General features: G+C 35.9%; 1 protein-coding gene across 1 annotated transcript in view; it reads left to right on the top strand.

Annotated features, from left to right (window-relative positions):
* Positions 1-11,441, top strand: part of LOC120770607 (homeobox protein invected) — a 170,519-nt gene extending 159,078 nt beyond the window's left edge. The window contains exons 2-4 of the mRNA XM_040098210.1: positions 1,424-1,429; positions 9,018-9,172; positions 11,127-11,441. Coding sequence (XP_039954144.1) covers positions 1,424-1,429; positions 9,018-9,172; positions 11,127-11,441 — 476 coding nt within the window. The remainder of the gene's footprint in view (positions 1-1,423; positions 1,430-9,017; positions 9,173-11,126) is intronic.
* Positions 11,442-27,235: the final 15,794 nt, after the last annotated feature.

The raw sequence follows: 27,235 nt of genomic DNA on the forward strand, positions 1-27,235 counted from the left end.
TAGACTCGACAGCTGGTTCGTCTTCAGTACAAAAAAATAGATCATTCCAATGCACGCAAAACATCCCGGATTTATATATTATTATGTATGTACTTATGTATATAAAGTATTCCGAAAGTGTAAGAGTCTATCAGAAACAAGCTCAATCACTTCTCAGAGCGTACTAAATCCTTATGGTCGCATGAATTCCTCTAAAAATTACCATTTATTTTCAAACACTTAATTGGCTGCTTTAATCTCTCATTTTACAAACCAAGCCAATTGCCACCTTTAATTTACCAATTTACCAATTTTCATTTTCATTTTATTTTTTTATTTTACTTTCACGCCACAATTTGTATTTTCCTATCACTCTATTTATTATATTTTCGCGCTTTCTTTTCTTACACCGGGTTCAAAGTTCGCGCTGCCACCAACATTGGCCACCTCCACCTGCGACGGTCTTGGAAACGATTTAAATCTCTTCGGCCTGTCAGCACGAAGGCGCGAGTGTGAAATTTAAAACGTGATAACACCGTTGTTCCGGAGGGTGGGCATCAGCGACGGCCGAACATCTGTTAGCTGGTATTGCGCTGCTCTTCATTGGTGGTACCAGTGTCGTGTGTGTATGTGTGTGTTTTAATATTGTGGCTGGTGCATGTGAACACGTGTTCAACGGAGTCTTTCTCGACACGCCGCACACTTTTTATTTGATTTAATTTGTCTTCTTTAAAACTTGTGGACTCGCAGATATACTCCAATTTAATCTGACAAACACACGCACACAAACCAAGAGAAGATATTGAAAGCGCCCCCATTTGTTGTTGTTGCAATTTGATTTGTTGTTTATTGCCGCTGTTGCTGGCGTCGCCGCCGACGCTGCTTTGGCGACAAAATTGATTTGTTCAATTTTTCCAACGATTAAACTCGCTGAAATTGACATTAGTAACGGTACATTTACTTTGAAGGTTGCAGCGCAATTCGACGCGTCGCCGCTCGAAGCTTTCACATATAATAAGCTACCCTCGACTTCGTGCTCGGGCGTCGTATCCGTCAAATCGTCGAAGTGTCATTCTCACTGCGTCAGCAGAAATTCTTTTGTTATTGTTGTGCGGTGCGGAAGCCGTGTAATTTCGGCATTTTTGCACGTCTACTCGCTGTCTTCCTGATTTCTGAGGTATGCTAAAGTTTGCCGGAGCAGGAGGAGGCGGGCGGGAGTTCTTTTTTGGGGAAATGAAAAGTTTGTGTTAAGTTTAACTGACTTCGCTGACGAAATTGTTGTTTTTATTGTTGCCACTGCTGCCGCGCTAAGGAATTTAATCAATTTTGCTCCTTTATTGATTGGCACTTTGCCTTTAATGTTTTCTTATTTGTCGCTTTGCTTAATTTAAATCGATATTTTAAACCATATTTAATTTGTGTTTTCCTCTCTCTTTCCTTGCAGGACGAAGTAAGTACAAAATTCGAGCTATGAGTTAAAGAACTAAAAAATTATTGAGGTTACTGTTACGGGTAAGTATTATGGAAACTAAAATATCTTCTTCTTTATAGGCGCAGACACCGCTTACGCGGTGAAAGCCGAATTTACAACAACGCGCCAGTCGTTCTTCCTTTTCGGTGTTTGGCGCCAATAGGATAGGTACTTCTCCACCTGGTCTTTAAAGCGGAGTGGGGGTCTTTCTTTTCCTCTGCTTCCACCGGCGGGTACTGAGTCAATTACTAGTTGATGGAGTGTTTTCATCCCTTGGGACGACATGTATTATTGTGGTCCGACATCGGCGTTACGAGCAATGATTAGCTTCTTGAAGAGAAAAGGATGTGGGCAAAGCTTCAAAGTGATGTCTCGAAAGCTGACGGACCTACGATTATATTTGGTCGACCTTAGGTTAGGTTAGATTAGTTGACTGAGCGAAAGATCGCACTTGGACTGCTATATTCAGTCGTCTGTGATGCCATAAAAATATGATTCCTATAATTCGAACTTACAAATCAGTAAAGGGCCTTGTGGCCAATAAAAATTTGCTCAGGCGTTTAATGGAAAAGAAATTCCCACCAGTTCGGTGGGACATCTAAAAGTGTGAGCTCTTAAGTGTTTAAGTCTTGATCCCGCAAATGCGGAATAATTAAGAAGGAAGTGCTGACATGGTTTTACCTCGCTCGTCTTCTCCCATTCAGCTTCTGCAACTGGCGTCGAATAACATTCTCAACCTTACAGTATGGACTCCGGTAAGGTAATGACCCCACAACCAGGGAGAGACTAGCTTTACTGAGGGCAAAAGGCTCACCGGATCGCTTTCGATCGATCTTGGGCCTTAAAGAGTTTGCGACAGCACATGAACCATTTTCACGAAGCTTAGCTATCAGTCAACCTTTTATGGAAACAACGGTACAATATATATTTAATGCATAATTTAATTTATGAGGACACTCCGACATGTACTTTTTATTTTCATTTATTTTTTAACGAGGAGGAAGCTTCTTAAACCGAAGTAAACCTCTTTTCATCTGGTACCAATTCTCTCGGTATCACCGTCTTGCATTACGTCGGGAGGATGTTTGAGCAATCCTCATACATTTGTAATGCACTGAATGCATTCAGTGCTAAGTTGCCAATAAGTACTTAGATTTGGGGAAGTGTTTCTCAAAATGACTTTCGTTTGGTCCAATATATGTATTTTACTTCTTGTTCCAACTTCTTTAAGCAAACTGAGGTCTGCAAAGTTGGCACGTGGTGAAATCTAAAGAATACAGTGGATGGAGCTGCAGTTTGAAGCCTAAGTCGATCAAATAGGCTTTGGTGACGGGGACGTGATAGCTGCAATAATGGAAGAATACGTCTTTTATTATTCAAATGGGTCCGTTTTTAGTTGAGCTCCTAACCGTTTTGTCCTTCTCCATGTAGTCGATGTAGATCGCGTCTTGTCGATCATAGAAAATAGGGACCATCAACTTTACAACCGATAGCACAGTTCGATCGGAGTAGGTTCGTCGGCAGGCGCCCTATGTTTCAACTGTTTCGTGCACTGTGATATATATAAGTGAATACATTTTCGTCCGTGACCCCATACAACGTAGAAACTACTTCCGATTATGCTTAAACATCTGTCAAATACAGATGTGAGGTGATCTCACAGTTGCGCTTGGTGTATAGAGCGAGTAAACATTCATGATATGATTTATGCGGTGTTGTTTTTGCACCTGTTGTCCAACTTCCACTTGGTTCGTTAGGTTCAAATTTGTTGTCATCGAAGACATCTTCCGATAGGCCCAGAAATAAGTTGCACAATATGCATTCTCAGGTCAACTCAAGCTCTTCGTCTGCAAAAATTCTCTTCTTAAACACCCTTGCAGAAACTGTTTGGAGAGGAGTTCATTATGTTATGTGACCGGAAGCATGCGGGCCTCATTATGTCGGTGTTCGACAGCAGACATGAATAGGCATCTTTTAATTGTTCTAAATGCAGTTGCATTCTGACACGTCGAAAGCTTGTTGTTGTTGTAGCTAGTTGATAGTTCGTGGATGGATACAAATCCGGGTGCGTTCCGGTTACGTAGACCTGACTGTCGTGGGAACGTACGTCTGAAGCTTCTTCGTCTGTGCTTCAATATACCGTCCAAGTGACCATATCGGTGCGGCGTATTTTATTTAGCATATAACTTATGCAGTCTTTTAATACCTTCAAGTGAAGGTCTACCAATAGCAGATCGTGACTTCTTGATACGTTGTACTTCGTACTTATTGTTTTAGATGTACCTAAAAAACGAATGGCGACCAAAATGAAATTCTTTTAAAAGAAATTTGGACGATCACTATCGAAGGAGAAAAGTCATCACACAAAATTGCGAGTCCGGTTCGCTTGAAATAGCTACATAGTAGCCGAATACAAATATGTACTAGTTATGTATATGTATATAATTGGATTACTAAAATCTCTAAGACTTTCATTGAATATAGTGAAATAATGAATTGATCCCTTAATGGATCCAACATAATACTATAAATTTTCAGTGGGTTCCAGGGCCCAGTTATATTCCTGGCAACCGTGAAGCAGATGAACTCGCCAGAACAGATACAATCCAGCAATTAAATTCCGATAAATATCTATGTCTCTGGCTTCTTGTAGATATTTAATCGACAAAAGTGTTATAGACATAACAGAGCCTCGGCGTCAATCCCTAACTTGCTTAACAAGCAGGCAATTGTGGCGTGAATGGAATGTGGTGTGCTCATGCCCGCTATTAAAATTCAAAAGGAATGGCATAAGAACTCTAGTAGGACTGCTAGCTCTCTTACTGGCAAACATGTCAGCAGTCTTGGGTTACTATACAATGACTATTGTAGAAGCTGCCAAGAGGTACGTAAGAGAAGAAGGAAGAAGAAGATCTATACAAGTAGAATATCTTCTATGCGCACACAAGACTTTGTATAGGAAAATAATCCGGATTTTAGCCCTGGTGGTTTCATAATGGACCTCCCAAAAAAGCCTACGTGCGTCATCAAAAATCCAGAAATATCTACTGTCTATATACATATATGCGTTAGTAGCGGGTGGTGCTAGTTTAATAATGTTTTTTTCAAAAGCGTTGCTTTCGATCGAAACAGAAATAAGAATCGAACTACTGTGATATTGGCAGTGACAGTTGGGCAATCTAATTTTTATTTAACCCCTTCCTCAAACCCGAAGGAAGTTGTTTTCCCTTTAATTAACAGTTAAATGTTGACAAGCATAGCGAACAAGCGCGACAAAAGTGTTGACAAAGGACACCAGTGCCAACGAAAAGAGTGAGGAAAGCACCCCATTGGAGGAAAATTAACAAAGTATGCCCAAGAATATGCAAAGCGAAGTGATAGTGCGAGCCGATTCCGGTTTTGCCAAAGTGAAGTAATAAAATTTTATTGCGCCGCAACGGATTGCCTGATTGTCGGATTGCTGAGTGGGTGCAGAGTGACAGGCAGAGAGTTTTCCAGGGTTTTTAGCACAAATACAGAAATAATTGAGCCACAAGAATTTGAATTTGCTCGCTAGCAAAAGCGCTTGCGAGAAAGTTATCCGATTATATGTATATGTGTATGTGTATTTGAATCCTTTAGGCGGTCTTTAATTATTTTTTATGACATTTTCCAATATTGCCATATTAAAATGTTGACACTTAATTTCATTTCCACCAATACATTCGCACACTCGCCACTCCTAATTGCGTTTTCGTGGAAAATGTCCGATGTCGAATGAGTTTTGTACATAAGTAGTAATTGGTGAGTGTGCTGAAGTGAAAGTTACTCCTTTATTTGAATAGTTTTGCGAAAATGAAGCAATTTCGACAGCCACTAATGGGCATTTCTGGTTTTCAACTTTTCAACTGGCCGCCAAGTTGAGCGAAATGCAAATGTAGCATGAAACGGCAAGTAATTACTATTTTGAGCTATTGGAATGAGTGGCTTACAAGCTAGACATGCTACATACATATACGTACATATAAATATACATAAGATCCAAGAAGCTACCACTCTGCCCACAGGTTCGCAATAGTTTAGCTGCCCCCACTCTAACCCCTCTTTCAACACGCTCGCATCGCCAGCGTTAGGGCACAAACAGAAAACCGCGACTTGAACGTCTTGTCGTGCTTCCGAGTTATTAATAACGGCAACTGCGACGCTAAGGAAAATATTTCAGTCAAATTAAGAAATATTTGTGGTCACCACAAAACTACTTAATATATCATCGTCTTGGACTTACATAATATCGCCATTCGCATATTAAAGTGTATAAATCATTTGTGAGATATGTTAAATGACCCGAAGTCTTTACAAATTGTTTGCGAAATACTACAGAGTTTCGACATTTTTCATGCATAACATGGGTAGTGGGAATCTTTTTAGCTAAAAGGCTTCAATATTTCACTTCGATGGTATGCCTTGCATCTAATGCCGGAGAAAATAAGTCGAACTGCTGAAATGAACCGCTATAAAATACGATAATCATGGCTAATGGAAGAAAAGCCTTGAAATTGCTCTCCGAACACAGTGGTTCGAGAAGTAATGTTTTCTTTGATTCACAGAAATCACAATTTTATGTCGTTTCAATTCAACTATGAAAGAACAATAGAACTTGAACGGTTGAATAATTTATGACACGCCTTTTCATTGCGGAAATATTAATTTTTATGTTAGTTGAAAGCTCGTTGGGACTGAGGCTAGGTTAGGAAAATATGCTAATTTCTCGCGAAGTCACTACTAATAGCACTTGGACCGCTAGAGACTGATGCCCAAAACACCTAAGATCAAAATGACCGTTACATAAAGACAAAACGTCGAGAGCCTGACAAATTTTTTTATAATAGGTAAATTTCGCCCTGTTCCCACGACAGTCGAGTCTACCTAAACGGAACGGATCCGGATTTTTATGAGGCCAAGGACTATCAACTCGACAGATTTCTGTCGCTACAAGAATAACAACAGGTCAGTTACGGCCAATTTGCCTAGTGCCAATGAGACTATGACCTAATTCCGTGAATCTTTTTCATTCCACTCTGGTCCGGAAGGCTTTTGCAACCCACAAGTGTTAATTGCTGACCAGAGCTTACTGAGCTCGTGCATGGCCAATAGGTCCAACGCCCTAGTACATGATGAAAAAAGAACGATTGCTCGTTCCCATCCTAATGTAAACTAAGTAAGAGTGCCTTTTATTGCCAGCTTTACAATTTCAGACGCTTCCGCTGTGGCCAGGTATATCACTCTCTATTTTTGGAGTGGATTAAAACTTTCCTTGAACTTCGATCCATCATCCACATACCTCACAACGGTATCGCGACGACAGTGCGACATAATGGTACAAGTTATCGAGGATATAGTCGAAAATATAGAGGATTTTGGAAATCTCCCCTCTGGGACCCTTAATGTGTCCTGTTTCCCGGAGTCTGATCGCTTGACCTTTAAAAGAATTTTTGCCATGAAAATTTTCGAACCACTACTGTCTACAGTTTTATTATGTTGAGGTACCAAAACAACACCATAACCTTAAAAATGGCAGAATGAATTGTTTAGCAATTGACCGCAAGAGGACAGCGCAGCTTCAATTCCGTCCAGGTCTAGGGCTATGGTTGCGAAGGTGACCTTCTATCAAGCCCATCTTTCAAGTTTCCGGTGTTTCTCTTTTGGCTTAGCACCCATATAGTACTGTGATCAAAAAGCAAAGTAAATTTGTCTATAAAATGTAATTTGTTTACTTATTATTTCAAATCAATTTCATGCCTTTCAAAGAAGTCACCGTCCGATAAAATGCAATTTCACTAATTCCTTTTCCAATCCTCGAAACAGCCGGAATATTCATATTTTTCCGGTATAGCCTTCAAGATCGTCTTCCATTCAGTTTTTATCTCCTCAATCGTGTCAAAGCAACGTCCCCGCTTTGGCCCTTTGAGTTTCTTGAATACCCAGAAGTCACTCGAAGCCAAATCAGGCGAAACGATATTAGTGAAGTCTTTAGCAAAAAAATCGCGAAGAACAAATACTGTATTATGTACATTATCGTGATGAAGCAACCAAGAGTCTTCCCCATAATTCCGGCCGATTTAGACGATTAGCCTGATACAAACTAGACAGTTTGGCCCGATGGAAGAAAATCATAGTACACCACACCACGATAACCACCTCACCTTACTATTCATCATGACCTTGATCACAATGGTGAGACCAAATACTTCTCGACTAGTCTTAAGGAAAAGTCAGCCAATGTGAATGCTCCAAAGCAAGATACTTACTGCTACCCTGATAACAGGCCGCTTTTGTTGAAAGACCCACCGGTAATCTCAAAGCTTGAAACTATAGTCGAAGTGGAGCTCCGCAACTTTCAGGCATTGGTCAATTGCGTCGAAATATATGCAACATTTATTAAGGCGAGCCAACAGATATGAATCAAAAAGCTTTCATCGAGATCAGTTGGTTTTGGCTTCACGAAGTTAAACCTCAGGGTTTGTTTTATACATATGTCACTATCAATTCGAAATATTTGATCATCCATCCCAGAACTCTTCCACTTTTTGCCTGTCGAAATGAAAATGAAAGCTTTTCCTAATAAACGACTCTTACTTCGCACTTTAAATTAGCTTTAATTACACAAAAGTCAGTTCATTTCAACTTCGGCACAGAGTGCCAAATTGTCGTCATCGTCTTTGATTGCTTTCTGAGTAGGCGGAGGCAGCAATGACTACGCGAATTCGCTGTCAAAGTTCAGCTAAAACTGTGATGACGCGTCGAAAACCAAAATAAAATTTAATTATTTAAAAGGAAAATTAAGTAAAACACAACAAAAGACAACTTGAACTTTGGACTATTTAACATTTGAATTAATTGCGTAGGCAACAATGGCATCGGGTGAGGGAAAACTCCTTGTCGAAGGACGAAGGTGGGTGTTGCGTGAATTTGGCTGCAATTCCGAGCGCTTTGCCGAATTACAATTCATTGGTGCCGTGTAATTTTTAGCTCCTCATAAATCTTGGCGGCAAGTTCGTGCGTGGATGCCACGGAAATTTATGCAGACTCGCTGCGCAATGTGGCCGGGCTTAAAGCAAGTGGTTTACGAAGTGCGGCGCTGGCGCCACTTCAATGAGGGCGCAGGCCAGGTAGTGTCCGAAAATGTAGACAAAGCGGAACGTTTGCGTCCAGTCATTGTGGCGCAATTACGCGCATCTATTTTATTTCGGGCAAATGGAATTTTTATGCTCCGGTTGTGCACAAACACACACATATTATATATACACGTGGGTATCCTTGCATGGGTGCATACAACCCTTAGACACACGTAAAATTTAGTAGAATGTTGATAATTCACAATTCCTTACTGGTACTCCCAAGTACCTCTGAGTTTGGGTGAGTCCTGCTCAATTAAATGCGTTTTACACGACTACACACACAAATATCCATATATATTTACACATATGTCTACCGACTTATAACGGTGGTCATGCTTAGCTACACTTTTTCACACTTCGTCCCTCCCCTACCTAATGGCTCTGTGTTATGTCTCTCTCTGTACTTCCAGGTCCGCGTACACGTAAGCCGAAGAAGTTGGCCGGTGAGAAGGGCAGCAGCAGCGGTGCATCGAATGGCAGCGGAAGCGGAGGTGGCGGTGCTGCCACCGCAGAGGATAAACGACCGCGCACGGCGTTCAGTGGCTCGCAATTGGCGCGCTTGAAGGTGAGTTATTGCTGCGCAATGAAATTTAATTTCCACCGAAGCAAAGGCAATGAATTGAAAAATATCTGGACGTACTTATATACTGTATATATGCCGTAGAGTACATATATGTGCTATTTATTATCTTAAGTGGAAGGCAGTTTATAAACTGGTGGTAGAAGTAGCAGAAGAAATTGCATTTTCGTCAATAAAATTGAAGTATTTTTAGTTTCTTCGTGGTTATAAGCTTCGTTACCTAACCTTAATAATCAAGTTCTTAGTCTTAATATCCAAATCTCAACCATTCTTTGTCGATTATATGCTTTTGTTCTATCGGGCTGGCACACCTGATATTTTTAACCGGAAAATAATCTCATTATTCTCTATTAATTATCCATAGTCCTTCAAAGATAGAAAAAAGTTCAATAACACCTTTTTGACAGAATCTGGAATCCAAAGTCTTTTACTCACGAATGGATGTTTCCATCTCACTTCTTCCATAGAGCTTTGACAACTTTTTAGCCTTACCCCATGAATGCGTATATAAATGTTCAGTAAGAACCCCTACATTTGAGGCAAGATGAATCTTTCTGAGAGCAAGTAGTTCAGAAGATCTATTGTGTTGTAATCTAGACCAATTGGTCCAGTGCTAGAACGCAAGATGTCAATGGGGACTCAGCTCAGTCCAATTCCACTGTGAGCGGGGCTTTGAAGTTGCCACCGAGTCCGTTATGATCAGGCTCCCGAACAAGTTGGATGATAACGTATCTTGATGCTAATTTTAGTGAGGATAGACCCTTCTTGATTAGCTCTGAGCGCACAGTTAGCGAGAGAACTAGATCTCCACTCTGCTGTCGGAGTGAATGCTCACCACACTGAGAGAGGTTACACTTCTTAACCTACCTTAAAACCAGCCACTTCTACCTGAAAAATACTACAAAAATCCGGTTAGTCCCAAAGCTAGGATTGACGGAGAGCTTCTTCCAGCAAAACTTCCCTTCGACCATTCCCTCCTTGCTTTGACCCAACCGTGAAAGACTTCACTTGGTCCTTTTAAATTTTAATTTATTGATTTCAATGTATAACATCAGCCAATTAATGCTAAATTGTCCTTATTAAGAGAGAAAGACATTTTCATCGTTCACAAGATGGAAATATTCATTGAATACTTAGGACAATTTCTTCCTTAGATCATTGTTCAACCAAAGTAATATTGTTTGGTAAGATTCTATCTTCAAAAATTGGCGCGGATACATTTTCGTCTGCTGCATTTGAGATTTTATTATTTTAACGAACGTTATTTACACATAACACAATATTAACATTCCAGTTTTTTATAAGCTTTAGTGGTTCCAATATACATACATATATAGTCCTTCTGCAATCTGTCGGTTTTGAGATGTTGAGAAACTTCAAAGCACGCGCTTTTGGATTGCGCAGTGACCTGCTAATGTAGAATTAAGGCACTGGGATATATACATCTAAGCAGGGAGCACATTCCTTCAATGGCTCTTAGTTAGATATTGGAATTATCAGACTTCTCGGCCTATGTTAGTCTAGGCAGAAGAATCCTAAGGTCGCTGTGCAACATTCAAATTAATTCTGCTCATAAATTTGTTTAGTATTAGTCTTAAAAAATCGAGAAATAGTGTTTTTAGTGAAAAGTTTAATTTGCATCGGATATAGAACATCTTGAAATCACTTTTCTGAAAGTAGGGATGGTATATACTATCCAAGAGTATAATAATTTTTGGGGATTATTGTCTTTTAGAAGACTCCGTAAATTAGGTCAAAAGTATCTCTGAAATCGGTTTAAATTAATTCAACCCAGTATCACCGTTTCATTCTAAAGCCTTTTGAAAATGGAGCAAAATCTTCCTGGGTACATGATTAATTTATTTTCACATATGAAAAATCTCTCTTCACTATTTGTTTTCACATATTTCTCCTTTCTTCTTTTCGCTCCCAAAAACAGCACGAGTTCACCGAGAACCGCTATCTAACCGAAAAGCGACGCCAACAACTCAGCTCCGAACTGGGACTAAATGAAGCGCAGATAAAAATTTGGTTTCAAAACAAACGTGCCAAACTGAAAAAGTCGAGCGGCACTAAGAATCCTTTGGCGCTGCAACTAATGGCGCAGGGCCTTTACAACCACTCGACGGTGCCGCTGACGCGTGAAGAAGAAGAACTGCAAGAGCTGCAGGAGCGCGAGAATGCAGCAGCGGCAGCCGCAGCAGCAGAGGTAAGAAACGGAGGCGCCACGACGGCAACAACTGTGTCCACGTAGATACTCTCACACTGCTGAGGTAATTGAATTTGGGGACAACGAAGTAATACTATCGCTGTAAATTATATTAATTAATTAATTTATAAAACACTCATAGCAAAATTATGTATACGAATGTAAATTATATGTACAAAATATTTATAATTTATTGTTTTATATTTAACTAAATGAAGAATGGAGAGCGATTATGGGAAGTGCACCGCGTGGGCTAAAAATTGGGAGACTGTGTTGGACGGGTGAGACATTCCTTCGTACAATAACAGATAAATATTTTAGTTTTTGTTATTAATTATGTATGAAGCAACAACACAAACTGAGTATTGCTAACGAGCGAGTGAGAGCGAGACAAAAGTGTTGTAAAGTAGAACAAATAATGAACTATTGTGAATAAGCACTGGAAAAGTTAAGGAACCGTAACTAACTTCCACTAATTTTTTTCTCCTTCCTTATTTATTTTGATTACGAAAATGAACTCAGAGGAAAGACACGCGATCAATTTCTTTCAAATTTCCGAAAAAAAGTTGCTATTTTGAGAATATTCCTATAAAAATGCGGACTTGGAGTCAAGGAAATCGTGGAAATATTAAATTGTATTATAGAGAAATATTTTCTTTCCAGAGCTATGTCAGTAAAACTCTTCATAATAAGAATTCATTTTATTAGTTAGCACCTGATTATATATTGTATACCTTTTGTTATACCAAATACTATCACCTATTACTTCCCGTTCTCTTCTCTACAACTTGGCGCATGTATACATTGCGAATGACCAATAAAAAGCACTGTGATTATATTATCTACTGTTGTTCTTATGAGTTAAATTATGGATTTTAGTAATATTATTTGTTGAAACATCTAAAGAATTTATAGAATCACATACTTTCATTCTCAATATTTCTTTTTTAATTGCCATGTTTGGTAAGAAGAAGCTGGGTTAACAAGCGAAAAGGCTTGTACTTCAGTTAAGAAGTTTGTTTACAGCCTGCTGGCCAAAAATCGACTTTTAAAAGGCTGCAGTATGATTCCTTAACTCACGATTCCCAACAAAATATAATTCATTAAACTTATTGTGTTTTCAAGTTCTTTGACAAAACAAAAGTATCTTAAAATATCCATACAATGATTTTTGTTAAAACTAGTATCAAACTCCTGCAGATTCCCCAAAACAAGTTGTTATTCAGAAAATATTCCTTTAAAAATGCTCCAACCGGCATCATTAGCGAAGAAAGTCATTGAAATATAAATATAATTATATTATAGAGAAACAATTTCTTACCCGAGCATCGGAAACGAAATTCTTCATAAGGTGTTGTGTTGCTCCCGTCAACCTTTGATTTAATATTCTTAATTTATTTATTATACGGAAATTTGAGAAACTAAAACAACAGCTTTCACTTGACTTAGAACATCTTAAAAGTAAAAACATTCAACTATTACCTTAAATCCACATCTTGGGAGATCATTAATTCTGTATCGACACGGCATAGCAAACATGATAGATTAATAATGGTTCCCAGTAGTTCAGTAGTGAGTTGAGAAAGATCTTAATAAGTTGTATAAGTTTGATCCAAATTTGAGTATTATGTTTGAGAATAAAGCATAATAAAGTTTCTTAAATAACATACCAATACTACATCATCGATAGAGAGAAACTACAGAAACTTTAATAAGATCTCGTAAACCATTTTTTCATAATTTACATTAAATAAACCAGATACAAGAATTCCAAATTCGAAGTAACTATTTTTGGATAATGTACGGTCATATATACCATTTATTGAAGGTGAAAAAAAATTTTCGAGAACTCTGCATATATGAGCAACATCAAAACAATCGAAATTGAGTTTTCATTTATCTTTATATATAAAAATTACGTGTCACGTCGTTTGTCCGCGATGGACTCCTAAACTACTGAACCGATACAATTGCAAAATTTAGCACACTGTGTCCAGTTGGAAGCAACTTAGAAGCAACTTAAGAGGATACTCAAAACAATTCATAAATAAGAAATAATAATAAAAGCTCTATTAAATGGACGATATTAAGCGGATCTCCATTAACATATTGACCGGTCCCACAATTTGTTGATATTTATTAAGACGGACTAATAACAGGACAGAAAGGCTGGTTCGTCAGTGTCTGTTTATGGGAGATTGCAGATTGCACTGTATATATTTCTAAACTCATGAATGTATTTCCAATCCCCAAGGAAAACATAAAACAGTTGAACTTTCATAAATCAAATTTCTATAACTCGAAGTTCTCCATTACTCGAACTCTTGAATTATCAAGAGAAGTCAAATTGCACAATATCCTGCCATAACTTGAAGTTTGTTTTGTGGATTATGGTGATTCGAGTTAGAAAGTTCAACTGTAATTATAATTATCAGTAAAATGCCAATTCTTAAGGGCTATTTTCTCAATGTCTGTTTAGCAGCGAGTTGTAACTTAAGTTCTGGTACATTAACTTAACCAAGATTTCTTCTTTCGGTAAAGAACCTTTCTTTAATTAGAACTGACAGATGCTGAAAACAGGCTTAAATTCGTTATTTTTTTCATTGCCATTAACATATGATTGTATGAACATATTCTAAATTAAACCTCAAGTACAGTCCCCTGGATTCTTATACTGACGAAAACATTTTGGCCTTTATTCGTAAACGAAATTTTCACTGAATTGAATAATTTATTATTATTATGTGAATAATAGTATAAAATGTATATCACAGCAACGCGTGGCCGGATCAATTAGTATATGTATGTAGTATGTACTTATGTGTTGCAAAAAATTTTCAGCTTCCGCTGTCAGCTAAAATCATTGTATAATCATGATATAAGAATGTTCTAGTATTATATTACAATTTCCTGAATTTGAAACATGATTGAATCTAAAGCAATACGCTAGAGAGAAAACATAGAAAACATGTGTTTCCCTGCATCCGGTGAAATTTTTCGACGAAAACACTTTGGGGTTTCAGAAATTATAATAGAATGATCAAATATCCAATAACGAAGCTCAATATTCATTGATTTTATAAGAGATATCGACCAGAGTAGACAATAATTGGAAGGAAAGAAAAAAATCTTAGCAGCTTGAAACCGTTTGGAATCGAAAGACAAAATAACAAAAATTAAAGGAAAAACTATTTACGAATGATTTAAGGTCGGAAAGAGGAGTGTTCTTTGAGACATAATAATGATGTTTACATCAAATATCGGGAAAGAGTTTTTTTTTACAAAATCAAAATAGAAAAATCGGAAAACTTGGATATTTGAGATTTGAATCTTTCACATAAATTTTGATGTTATTAGAAAAAAGTGTTAATACAAAAGTTGTAGACCTTTTCATTACCGAAAAATTTACCATATAATTTTTTCTTTATTGCACGTAGATTTGCCGAAAACCACGCCCCATTACTTCCTCTTCTCGATTACATCGATCGCCCATAATTTGTTTGCACTTTAATTTTTGTTATTTTAGCTTTCGTTCACAATGAGTTTAAACCTATTATAGATTTCTTTCACTTTTTGCCTTTTTCAAAGACTTTCTCGATGGTTTAATGTTAGAGGACTTATATATTTTTTTTTCTGACCGTTTCGCAAATGAAAGAATGCCGTACAAAAATAGAACTCTAATGTACTTAAAGTAAATTTCCGAAATTATTCTCGAAACATTGATTTGGATACAGATACAGTTTATGGAAGGATATCACACATACAAACAAATTGCAGATCTTACCAAATCTTATCCATATAACACATATATATGTATATCGTCACCTGAAATGCAAAATAACGTAACATCACTTTTCGTAGGTTTACAGAAGAAGCAAAAAACCGTATAAAAAGAAAACCACTTGAGATATTGAAACAAAATTTTCAGATATGAATTAACATGAACCTATAAGTATATTTTAGAAAAAAAATAATGAAAAAATTAAGCAAAATTTATAGTAGGTGTCTTAGGATATTTTGAATTTTCATTTCTGAAACGAAATAACGTATGATCAATCTAAATTTGTATAAAAATTAAAAATTTGAATATTAATACTTTTTTTTAATTTTAAATACAAATTTCAAGCTAAAAATTGAGGATAATGTTTAATTATTATTTATTAAATAACTAATTATTCAAAAGGAATATTATCATAAAAGTAATAACAGTCTACTGGAATTAAAGCTTCTAGGACCTGCAGATGTTGCCATTTCTTTTTAGTTATTGTTAAACTTTGCAAAAGAATAGGCTGCTGAATTCCTAAAAATGCACGGGTCTGATTACTTGGATCATGGAGTCGCTAAACCGAACTCTGGCGGCTCCTTCTCTACCCACATACCGAGGGAGTTGTGGGTGGGAAGAAGCCGTTGGAGAAAAGGGACAGTGGACAGGAAAGGGCTTCAGGGGAGTGACCATCGACTCAGATAGCAGAGCGGTGATTCCAACCTTGAACTCATTAACAATGAGAGAATATAGAGCTGATCGAAGACCTAACCTCGCTATCAATAGCATCGATGCTATCAATAGCATCGAGTGCCTTTGTGATAAGAATGATATGAGTGCCAGACCACAGCGGAATCGCAGGAAACATGAGCTAGTAAGAAGAGGCACCCTAGAACCGCTATCGGTAGAATGGGAGCGGATCTGTGCTCCCATATCCTAATCTTTTACTGCTGGGCCACAATTTTTACACACGCTGTTGAAAAAGTCTTTTGTCCCAAGATCGTTCGCATGAGATCTAGTGATCTCTTTGCCCTCAGTAAGGCAGCCTTTCCCTAGTTTTGGGGCTTGTAACACGCCATTGCCCTATTGGCTTCCACGCAGTAAGGCTGGGAATCCTACCATACGCCATCTGCAGAAGCTGTATGGAAAAAGATTAGGTGGAAACAACTCAACACTTCCTTCTTGGCTGTCTTGCGTTAGGGAGGTCAGGACTTAATCACTTGGGGGCGCATACCTTTAGACATCCCACCGAACTGGCGGGAAGCGTTTTGTTAATTTATTATAGTTCGAACACAGGAGTTCTTCTTTTCTATGGTCTCACAAAGGACTACATATATGTATGTATATAGTAGTCCACGTTCGATCAACCATGTAGTCTAAACTAACCAAAACACATTGAACTTCATCACTAAAAATAAACATAAACAATAAATGAAGGCTAACTTCGATATAAAAAAAAACAAACACTCTGTTATATTTCCATACATAAGTGATGATACGTTATTTTGTTTAACGAAATCAAGCACTTGATGATACGTTTTCTTGAATTTTTAATATAACTTGGGTATTTTTGATCACAGAAGCTTAAAATTTATATTATTATATGTAATACGATGTGGTGAATCGTAATCAGTAAAAAACTAAATTTTGAATTTTTTGATGATACGTTATTTTGCATTTCAGGTGACGATATATTTTTATTCATTTAATTTTATACAATCTTAAGTTTTTGTAATTAATACAATTGGTTCATTAGATACTTTCATATTATTTTATCTTTTCTCCGTGTATTTACAAATTTCCTTAAAACTTAACTAAATGACTCTCGTAACGTTACTTTTTACTCACAGTGAGTAAGTGAAAAATACTGAAACAAGAAATGAGAGAGCGCACGATTAGTGTGAAAATAAACTGAGAGAGAATTAGTAGAGCGTACAAATAGTTTGGAACAAGAACTGAGAGAAGATTAGGAGAGCAAATAATAAGTTTAGAATAATTATTTATGAAAACTTAAAAGATATCAAAAATAACGAGAAATTCATAAATTTATTGAAAGGTAGACAAAGGAATGGATTTTTTTTAGGTAAGTTCCTTGAAATGAGAGATATTGTTATCCGCCTTAACAATAACAGTGACCTTCAGGTAATAGAGGCGAGGGCTAGTACAGCGTGTTCCGGGAATTTGCGCTTTAACTACCTGCTAAAGGTCAGTCGATGCTTTGTGTTGCAGAACCTTCACATGAGATTACCTGTTTAACTGAAAAATAGAATATTTTTCTTGCAACACAAAAATTGTATATAAAAGCTGCCGTTCCAGGCTTTTCTTCAGTCGTATTTAGAAAATCTTACCGAAAGGAGCTATTTAAAATATATGCAGTATCTTCGAAATGGACACATGGGCAATAATGTCACACATTAAATGCGGTTATGTCACTTTATTAGACGTCTACTTACAGCAAGAAGAAGCACGTGAGCGAAGAGAAATGTTTTCGCGCAAATTGCAAAAAGCACGTGCAAGATATGAACTTCTGCATCCCAATGAGTCGGATACAGATGATGAAAGTTACGAAAATGAAACCGATAGTAAACGTTTCTGTACCGAAAACCCGCATAATAATAACAATTTGTCACAAAAACAAGACCAACCCGAAGACGAGCCCACAGATGAGCTAAATGTGCGACCAACTGAAGTCATTGAAATCGAAAGCGATGATGATACAGATGATGACTGTGACGAGCAGGCGAAAGCCACCAAATCGTTGATTATAAAAAAGATCTGGGTACAAAGAGAAAGCGAAACCGATTTGGTCTCACCCGTAAATAAGTCAACTTCCAACGGAGGGAGAAATGTTAAATCTGCCAACAAGTATGTAATATCACCGGGCGATGACGACGGCATCGAAAGTTTAGAGGAAAAAGTGGAAATTGTAGACCTGTGTACACCACCGAAAGCAAATGATTCTTCCGTAGCCGAATACCAGAGCACGCCAACTACGTCTAGAAAGCGCTTTAGGAAACGCCGATTGAACTTCACAATGTAGATGACTGATTGACGGAATCCTTAGTGACCACTGACAACTTGAAAATTTATAAAACACACAATCCAAAATACAATTTTATGGAAATTCAAGTAAGCTCAGTACTCATGTAAAAATGGGACGAATGTCACAGAAATTACTAAAATTAGGTAATTATGAGTTGGCACACTATGCGAAAGACCACAACTTTCTAAATGGTTTAAAAAATACCAATACGACAGAAGACACTTTTGAGTATTGACAAATATTTAGAGAGATGATTGAAAGACAAACAGTTTTGAGTTCTAAAAACCTTAAGTAAAATTCCTGGAATTTTTGATTCGCCTCAAAGCAATATTTTAAGCTCTCAGATTATTATTTTAAGATCCCTTAAAAGATGTTTGTTTGACGCGAGAATATCCAAACATTTTGCAGATCATTTCATTGAAGTTTTAAAAGATCACCTCATAGGAAATTAATAGATTTTGTATCTCTCAGCTTATTTTATTATTGTTTGAAAAATTCTATATATAGACTATTTGATCACCCCCCATAACTCAACCTAAAATATTTCTTCGTAGCCCTAGCAGTGTTCCGCACTTGAATCGCTCCCATTCAAGCAATATTGTTGGCAACAAAAAATTAAAAATAAAATATATTTATTTAATTTGTATTTGATTGAAATGCAAAAATATTAAATGGAAGAAAATAGATATTAATTTTTGGTAACTTTTGTTTAAAAAAATCAAATATGTTAGAAAAAAAATTTAGTAAAAGGCACAAAAATACTAAAAACAAGAATTTTAGAAATATTTCTAAATAAAATACTCACGTATACTTCAACTAATTTTATTGGCTTAACTACAAACCAAATCTAGTCCTAGCTGATATAAAAATAATACTACTTTAATTATTAGTAAGTCATTATGTGAAGAAATACAAATATATAATGAATATTTATAGCATAAACTTATATAAACGCTAAAATAATAAAAATATACTTAAGAAATTTAATGTAAAATATTTAAATTTAAGACACATGATAAAATTTTGTTGAGATGCTAAATGGTTAGGAAATATGTATATACATATTTAAGGCTAAAAATCATGTATTAATTTCTGTGGAGCACGAATTACAGGGTGTTAAACAGAAAAAAGTTTAAGTTGGAGAGATATTGAAAAAAAATTTAAATTAATACAAAAAATTGGTATATATTTATGACTTTTTGAATGCAGAAAAATGTTCGATAATAAAAAATTTTAAAAAAGTTTGGAAACTAATTTTCGAAAAAAATGTCAAAAAATAATTTTTGAACAATGTGAAAAAATTTTTGAAACAAATTTTGAAAATAAATTTTTGAAAAAAAATTTGAAAACTCATTTTGGAAAAAATGCGAAAAAAATTTAAAAAAGTATATTTTTATTAAAAAAATTGTTTTGCAATTTTTATACTTTTAAATTTTTTGTTTAAAACTGTTTTTGTTTATAATTTTTTTTAAACCTTCCTTATTTAAGGCTTAAACTTGCGTTTTACTTAATTTGGAGCTGAAATTACTGAAAAAAAGGAAATTTTAAAATATCGGAATCGAAATAAAATCTTGAAATTGGTAAAAAGTGAAGAAAACAAAAGTATATTACTTTACTTTTGAAAGCAGAAAAATATCTTAAGATAAACTGAAAAATAAATTTAAAAAAAATTTAAAAGCTATATAATTTTTGAAAAATGTGAATGAAAATTTTAAAAATAATTTTGAAAAAATGCTTAAAATTTTTTTTTAACTAATTCGAAAAAAATATGAAAACTAGTTTTGTAATAAAATATTTTTTATTGAAAAATTGCTTAGAAATTTTAATATTTATACAATTTTTTTTAAGAAAAACTTATTTTGAAAAAAATCAATTAAAAAACTCGTTTTATATTCTTTAAAAGCAGAAGAAAACTACATAATTAAAAAAAAACAATTTTTAAAAAAATCTTAAATTAAATAATTCAAAAAAAACGTTTTGTTGGAAGAATTTAATTAAAGAATATATAAATTTTATCTAAAAAGGTTGCTTTTTTAATGAAATATTTTCGAAAGAAAATATTATAAAAAACTTTTGAAATAGTTTGTGTGTAAAAAAATATTTTTTGTTAAAAAATGTAATTAGAAAGTTTTATATTTATCATTTTTTTAATCCAAGATAATACATTTTTTTAACAATTGTTTAATACAATAATTTAAAAAAATTTCAAACATTAATTTTTGTAAAAAGTCTTTTTTATTTAAAAAATTGTTGTTTATCCAGAAAACGTTGACTTTTTAGTGAAATATTTTTGAAAACAAATATAAAAAAATTGAGATATAGTTTTTGAAAAAAATGTATTTATGTTTTTTTTTGGAAATTATTTTATTTAAAAATTATTATATATACCAAAATGCTAGAAACAATCCTTTTTAAGTTATTCTCGGTTCCTTTAAAAAACTATTTTTCATTAATTAATCTGTTTTAACACCCTGTATATATAATGTAAATATATCAACAAACAAGTGTATATAATCTGTAAGTTATGTTAGGAACAATAACTGTAACAATACCGTTTTAACGATAGCAAGCATCGAACTGGTTTTGACGACTGCTCCAACAAGTGTGTAATAATTTAATTAAAATTTATTGCATGCAAATTTGGATTTCAACAAAAGAAAACTGAAAGTAGTCGAAGAACAAAACACAAATGAATACAAATTACTACAATAAATAAAAATGATAATTTGCCAAATAAAAGAGATGGTTTATTTTATTTCTACTCTCAAAGCCGAAAAATTCTATCGAGAATTTCGAAAAGAACTGAAAAATTGTTTGTTTGTACACTTGGCCATATAATGGGTGGTCCCAATTATCGCCTTTACTAAACTTTACAAGACAGCTCAGCACATTTATGCTCAGAAGTGGTCGGCAGTTATTAAGCGTGACTAGCTTAATATGCAAATCAGCACTAAATCTTCAAGATTGAACCACTAAAATGGAAATAGATATTCCTTTCATATGGCGCACGGTTCTAATTTGCAATTTTATTCCATTTAATTTTTGGCATGTAATTAATTGCTTAATTAAGCATCACGACTGAACTGGTGGACTATATTTTAAAACAGGTGAGCATTGATTTATATTTTATATTTTCAGAAAGCAAGAAGAACGCATGGTCAATGCTTCGCACAAAAGTGAACGTTATTTTAATCATAAGAATGGACGAACGAAACGCGTTAACGAACGTTGCACCGAGGCTACCATGTGTAACCCTTCAGAAATGCAAAACATTCTCAATTGATGTTGATTGGTGGGATTGTATAGCAGCTAAGTGGTCCGATCTGTTCAGGTTATAAAAATTGTGAGCAGAAGCTGTACTAATTAAGAGTGATCCATTTCGATATTTCCATACCTTTTTAAAGAAAAAACACAGAAACTTCAAATCTAATAATGAAGTTTACCTCTTTCAAATGTTGTCCATTGCTACGTCTCAGCTGGTCCATCCATTGAGTTTGAATTTTCGACGACTCGTTCGAGCATTTCGACTGGTAACTGACGAATGGCGCACGTGATGTTTTGCTCAAAGGCCTGAATCCAAGCGGAATTATTCGCTCAGACTTTAGACTGAAATATGGATCACTCATTCATAAAACCCGTTGTCTTTTCTGGAAGAAATTGCAGCTTTTTAATCTCTTTAGGTTGCACTTTGTCTAAAATGCAGCAATTTTGCTTGTTTACCATTGAATTAGAAATGGACCTCATCGCTGAACAAAATTTGGCTCGAAAACGTCCGATCTTCTTGGAACTTTTCAAGAGCCCATAGAGTGAAGCGATGTCGCTTGAGAAGGTCAAGAGGTTTCAAAACCCGGGTGTATGCGTAAAGTTGTTCCATACGTCAGACCGAGTTGCTGCGAACGTCGCCGAATCGACTCTCCACGTTCATAGTGTACACTCTTAGTGGGTGATGGTGTTGCGAATAGTACGCTCAATAGGCCGATTTTGTTCACCATAAGTTGATCGAAGCGCCCGAAGCACATTCTTAACAGAACGTGATCTTCCATAATAAAGTTGAACGCTTTGTAAACGTTTTTCAGGCAAAGGCCTTTCCATGATAAAATGCTAAACAATACTGAACAAAAACATGACAGCTTGACTATTGAAAAAAGTATTTCTACTTGGATCAGTCGCTATTACTATAATTATGTAAAATACTTTTCATTATATACATATGTATAGTATATTCAACTTCATAGATGTTAGATAAATCACATTAAAATCATTTGAGTAATTCCCAAGAAACTTGGACAAGTTTTGAGTGGATAAATAGCTAACTTAAGTGCGCAACTTTACTAGGCTACTACTTTCCTACTCTTGCAACTTGCCAGAATCAAAACCAAAGAACACCTTCTGGGTTAAAGATTTGTAAGTTACATGAGGTCAAGGACAAGTTTTCACCCGCTTAGTAGTTCGATTACGCCCACACGACCTCGTCCTCACTTTTTTGCCAAGGAATACGAGTAGCGAATTTCATCTAGATATCTTAGTTTTTCCTCAAGTTGCCGATTGCATAGACGGACAGATAGACAGTTATTATAGTGAAATCATATAATCTGTTCCCTATTCCCCTAAATTCAGTAAGAGTATTAGAGGTCGAGCTTATGGCGTAGGATGTATTTTGAAGAATATCGGATACTAATGTCTTTATTTATATATCCATAATATCCATAACTTAACTTTTCAGCTGAAGAGGGCCAGAGTTATTTAATTTTTCCGAATAAAGTTGATCAAAATTCAGATTTGTGTCGAAAGTTTTGTAATACCGCAGGTAAGTGATATTCAAAATTATGAAAAGACCTGAAACATACCTGACCATGCCCATTGCCGATACTATATACATACCTGCTCCAGATATATTTAATTAATAAAAATTAATATAATAATAGAATTTATATTGTAATATTTAGTTAATAACTATACCTTAATGAGGGTTTTTCCGTCTGACAGGTAGAAAGAATATATTTTAACATTGTCAAGATATCTACCTAAACAAGGGTAAATAGATCAGGTAGCAGAGGTAGGGAACTAAAGTTTCATTGTTTACTGTAAGTATAAAAAGGGTGACAAACTTGTGAGGAAATCAGTTAGAGTTCGTAAGCTGACAAACGCGGACCAAGAAGACTTTTTAAAACTTTTTAAGCTCATATAAATTTTGGAATATGAACTTGTACGAATTCGATGAAATTTTGAACGAATTGGACGGGTTCTTCGGCGTGAAAGACCCACTTATTGTCGCCGAGATATGGAAAGAAAAGCTACAGCAAGCAGCAAATAATGTCGAAAAGTTTGACACGGAGAAGAAGGAAGTTCCACTCATGTTGATACCGTACAGAGGATCACCTTTGGCACACGAAAAGCGGGTAAGACGTAGACGTTTGGATTTTGATGTAAAAGAGCGCAAATACGACGCTGATGAAACGCTGGAAGAGATGAACAAAAAACGACAGCACGCAATGAATAATGCTGGAGAAAAAGTGGCAACGCCGAGGATAAGCGATAAGAAAGTTCCACTCATGTTAATACCCTATATAGGGTCACCGTTGGCGCATCAGAAGCGAGTAAAACGTAGACGTCTGGATTTTGATGTGGTAGAGGATAGATACGACCACGCCCAAACGCAGGGTTTGGATGAAATGGCGTGTATGGAGACACAGAAATACGCAGAAGAACAGCAGAAAGCGATTAAGGACGGATGATTAAGCTCGAATAATGGAATAACTGTAGGACCTAAGTTAGATCATATTTTTAGTAGCAATATTTATATACTATATTTTAATTATATATAAGAAGAGAAGTACGAGACATTTGATGTAAAAAATTTTAACTAAAATTTGTTTTTTTTTTTAATTTCGCATACTGAAAAGGTCTATAACGGATAATTTGGTTGTGGTAATGAGGCATAAATTAAATTACATTGGGAAAAATTTTAACTGAGCAGCTTGAAATAGAATAAGGGGTCAGGGGTAGTTAGAATTTTCAAAAAATTATTTTTTCTTTTGCATTTTCGTTAAGTGTAATATCTTAAAAATATTCCCTGAAAATCACGTTGATCCGATAATTAGTTTTTGAGTTATTCGACAAATAACAAAGAGAGTTCGGGCACTTCAAACCGCTAGTGCGAAACTTTAAACGCGTTTTTCTCAAAACCATGTTTTTTGAACCGGCAACAGGTGTAACTCGAAAACCGCTCAGTAGATTTTAATGAAATTTCTACAGCTTTTATAATACATAATAAACTCGGGCTTGAAGGAAGGATTTTTATTTTTTCGAAAATTTCGATTTTTTAAGACCAATTAACTGCTGATTTTTTCGCAAAAATAAAAAAAATTTCCTGAGGCCGCCATTTTGTTAATTTTGAAAAAAAAAATAAAATCCCTCGATCAGACACGGGATTATTTATTTATAAAACTAATTTTTTTGTCCGATTGATTTTAGATGAATCTCCAAGGACTTATCCTTGTCACCGCAAGTACCTTTTTGGAACAGGGTCAACACAAACAACTAGATATAACTTTGGAAATTAATTTTTTTTTAATTTTCGTGACTTCAAGTCAACACATCTTATAATAATGCCATATTACTACTTTTGTAAAATAACATGATTTAATAGCAAAAAAAATACTGAACACTCTCATTTTTTCGTGCCTCTGACTACCCCTAACACCTTAAGTTGTTGGTAAGAACAGCAAAAATTTGAAATGTTCACTCCACATTTTACTTTATATTGTAGTTCTGAAAGTATGAAGAACCCAAAAGTCTGCCCTTTCATCAGTAGCAGAGTTGTTAATATGATTGGAATATAATTGCTTTCAAATAATATTCATGTAATCGAAGAACCGGTAAGGAAGGGCTAATTTCGGGCGCAACCGAACTTCATTAAGGTACCTCACATACCATCACCAATCATACGGATTAAAGTCACCTGGTTGTTTCATGTTTTTTATATGGGGGCTAGGTCAAGTTTTCACCCACTTTTATCCATTTTAGGCACATATTAGTGAAACACGCTCTCTCATTGTCATTGAGAAAGCTCACAAGTTGGCCGAGATATGCGGTAAAGGTACTGAGGTTCAAATATTCGATACCTTGGTGCTTGAATAGTTTTTATTCGATTTAGACAATTTTTTGGATATAAAGTGGTACACTTTGAAGGCACTATTCGTGCAAAGTTTTATCATCAACCGTCTGACGAAAACAAAAAGCAACAAGTAAGGAAGGGTTAAGTTCGGGTGTCACCGAACATTTTATACTCTCGCATGATAAAGTGATAATCGAGATTTCATTATCCGTCATTTACATATTTTTCAAATACCGTATTTGTGCAAAGTTTTATTCCGCTATCATCATTGGTTCCTAATGTATATAAAAATGTATTATACAGAAAAGACATCAGATGCAATTATATATTGGAAGAACCGATTTCACCCATATTTCGTACATGTCATCAGGGTGTTAAGAAAAGATTATGTACCGAATTTCATTGAAATCGGTAGAGTAGTTCCTGAGATATGGTCTGGGTGCAGCTTCCTTCTGCCATTTCTTCCGTAAAATTTAGTGTTTCTGACGTTTTTTGTTAGTCGGTTAACGCACTTTTAGTGATTTTCAACATAACCTTTGTATGGGAGGTGGGCGTGGTTATTATTCGATTTCTTCCATTTTTGAACTGTATATGGAAGTGCCTGAAGGAAACGACTCTATAGAGTTTGGTTGACACAGCTATAGTAGTTTCCGAGATATGTACAAAAAACTTAGTAGGGGGCGGGCCACGCCCACTTGTCCAAAAAAATTACGTCCAAATATGCCCCTCCCTAATGCAATTCTTTGCGCCAAAATTCATTTAATATCTTTATTTATGGCTTAGTTATGACACTTTATAGGTTTTCGGTTTTCGCCATTTTGTGGGCGTGGCAGTGTGGCGATTTTGCTCATCTTCAAACCTATCCTTCTTATGGAGCCAAGAAATACGTGTACCAAGTTTCATCAATTTTTACTCAAGTTACCGCTTGCACGGACGGACGGACAGACAAACATCCGGATTTCAACTCTCCTCGTCACCCTGATCACTTTGGTATATATAACCCTATATCTGACTCTTTTAGTTTTAGGACTTACAAACAACCGTTATGTGAACAAAACTACAACACTCTCCTTAGCAACTTTGTTGCGAGAGTAGAAAATGGAGCGAGCTTGATATGAAATTTGGCAAACCTTACCACCTAGTTGGCAGGAAATCCACACTGTCAATTTAAAAAACAAACTGTTACTATATAATCAAATTATAAAGCCAGTTTGGGCCTACGGAGCCCAACTATTGGGTTGCTCAAGTCAAAGCTGTATTGCCAGCATTCAGCGCTTTCAAAGTAAGGTACTAAGGACTTTATTTAATACTCCTTGCCACATTAGATCTGCTGACCTGCACGGTGATCTAGGCGTGAATTCAGTGGTAAATGAAATCTCCAAAAAAAAAAGACTCACGAACTGAGTAAGCCTAAGACAGCACGTTAATGAGGAAGCCTCCAGACTCATCGAAACTGCTGGGCCAGAGATCCGTTTTAACCGGCAAAAAGCCTTCCGACCTAGTAAGACAACAGTAGTAGCAAATGTACATATGACTCAAGCAGCTCACGACTTCCGGTCTTTGACCAAGTATCCTCTGGGTAGCCTAAGAACATCCGTTCGAAGGTGAGCTAAAGTGAGAAGGCGAAACATCCCCTGCATAGGGTTGTGCGCTGGGTTTGGGACCCGCCACGTAAAAAGCCTATCCCAATGAAACGCGACAAACAGCCTCGGATGAGAAACCCCTCTTTTGATGACGACCATGGCAAACGAAATAAGGATAACGATATCAGGGCATGCACCTGGAATGTCCGGTCCCTTAATTGGGAAGGTGCCGCTGCCCAGCTGGTTAATGTCCTCGTGAAAATAAAGGCTGACATCACCGCCGTCAAGGACAGAGACGAATATCTCCTTGTGACATTTACTACAGTGGCCATA

Source organism: Bactrocera tryoni, chromosome 3 (genome assembly GCF_016617805.1).
Source record: "Bactrocera tryoni isolate S06 chromosome 3, CSIRO_BtryS06_freeze2, whole genome shotgun sequence".
In the NCBI taxonomy this organism is placed as follows: domain Eukaryota; kingdom Metazoa; phylum Arthropoda; class Insecta; order Diptera; family Tephritidae; genus Bactrocera; species Bactrocera tryoni.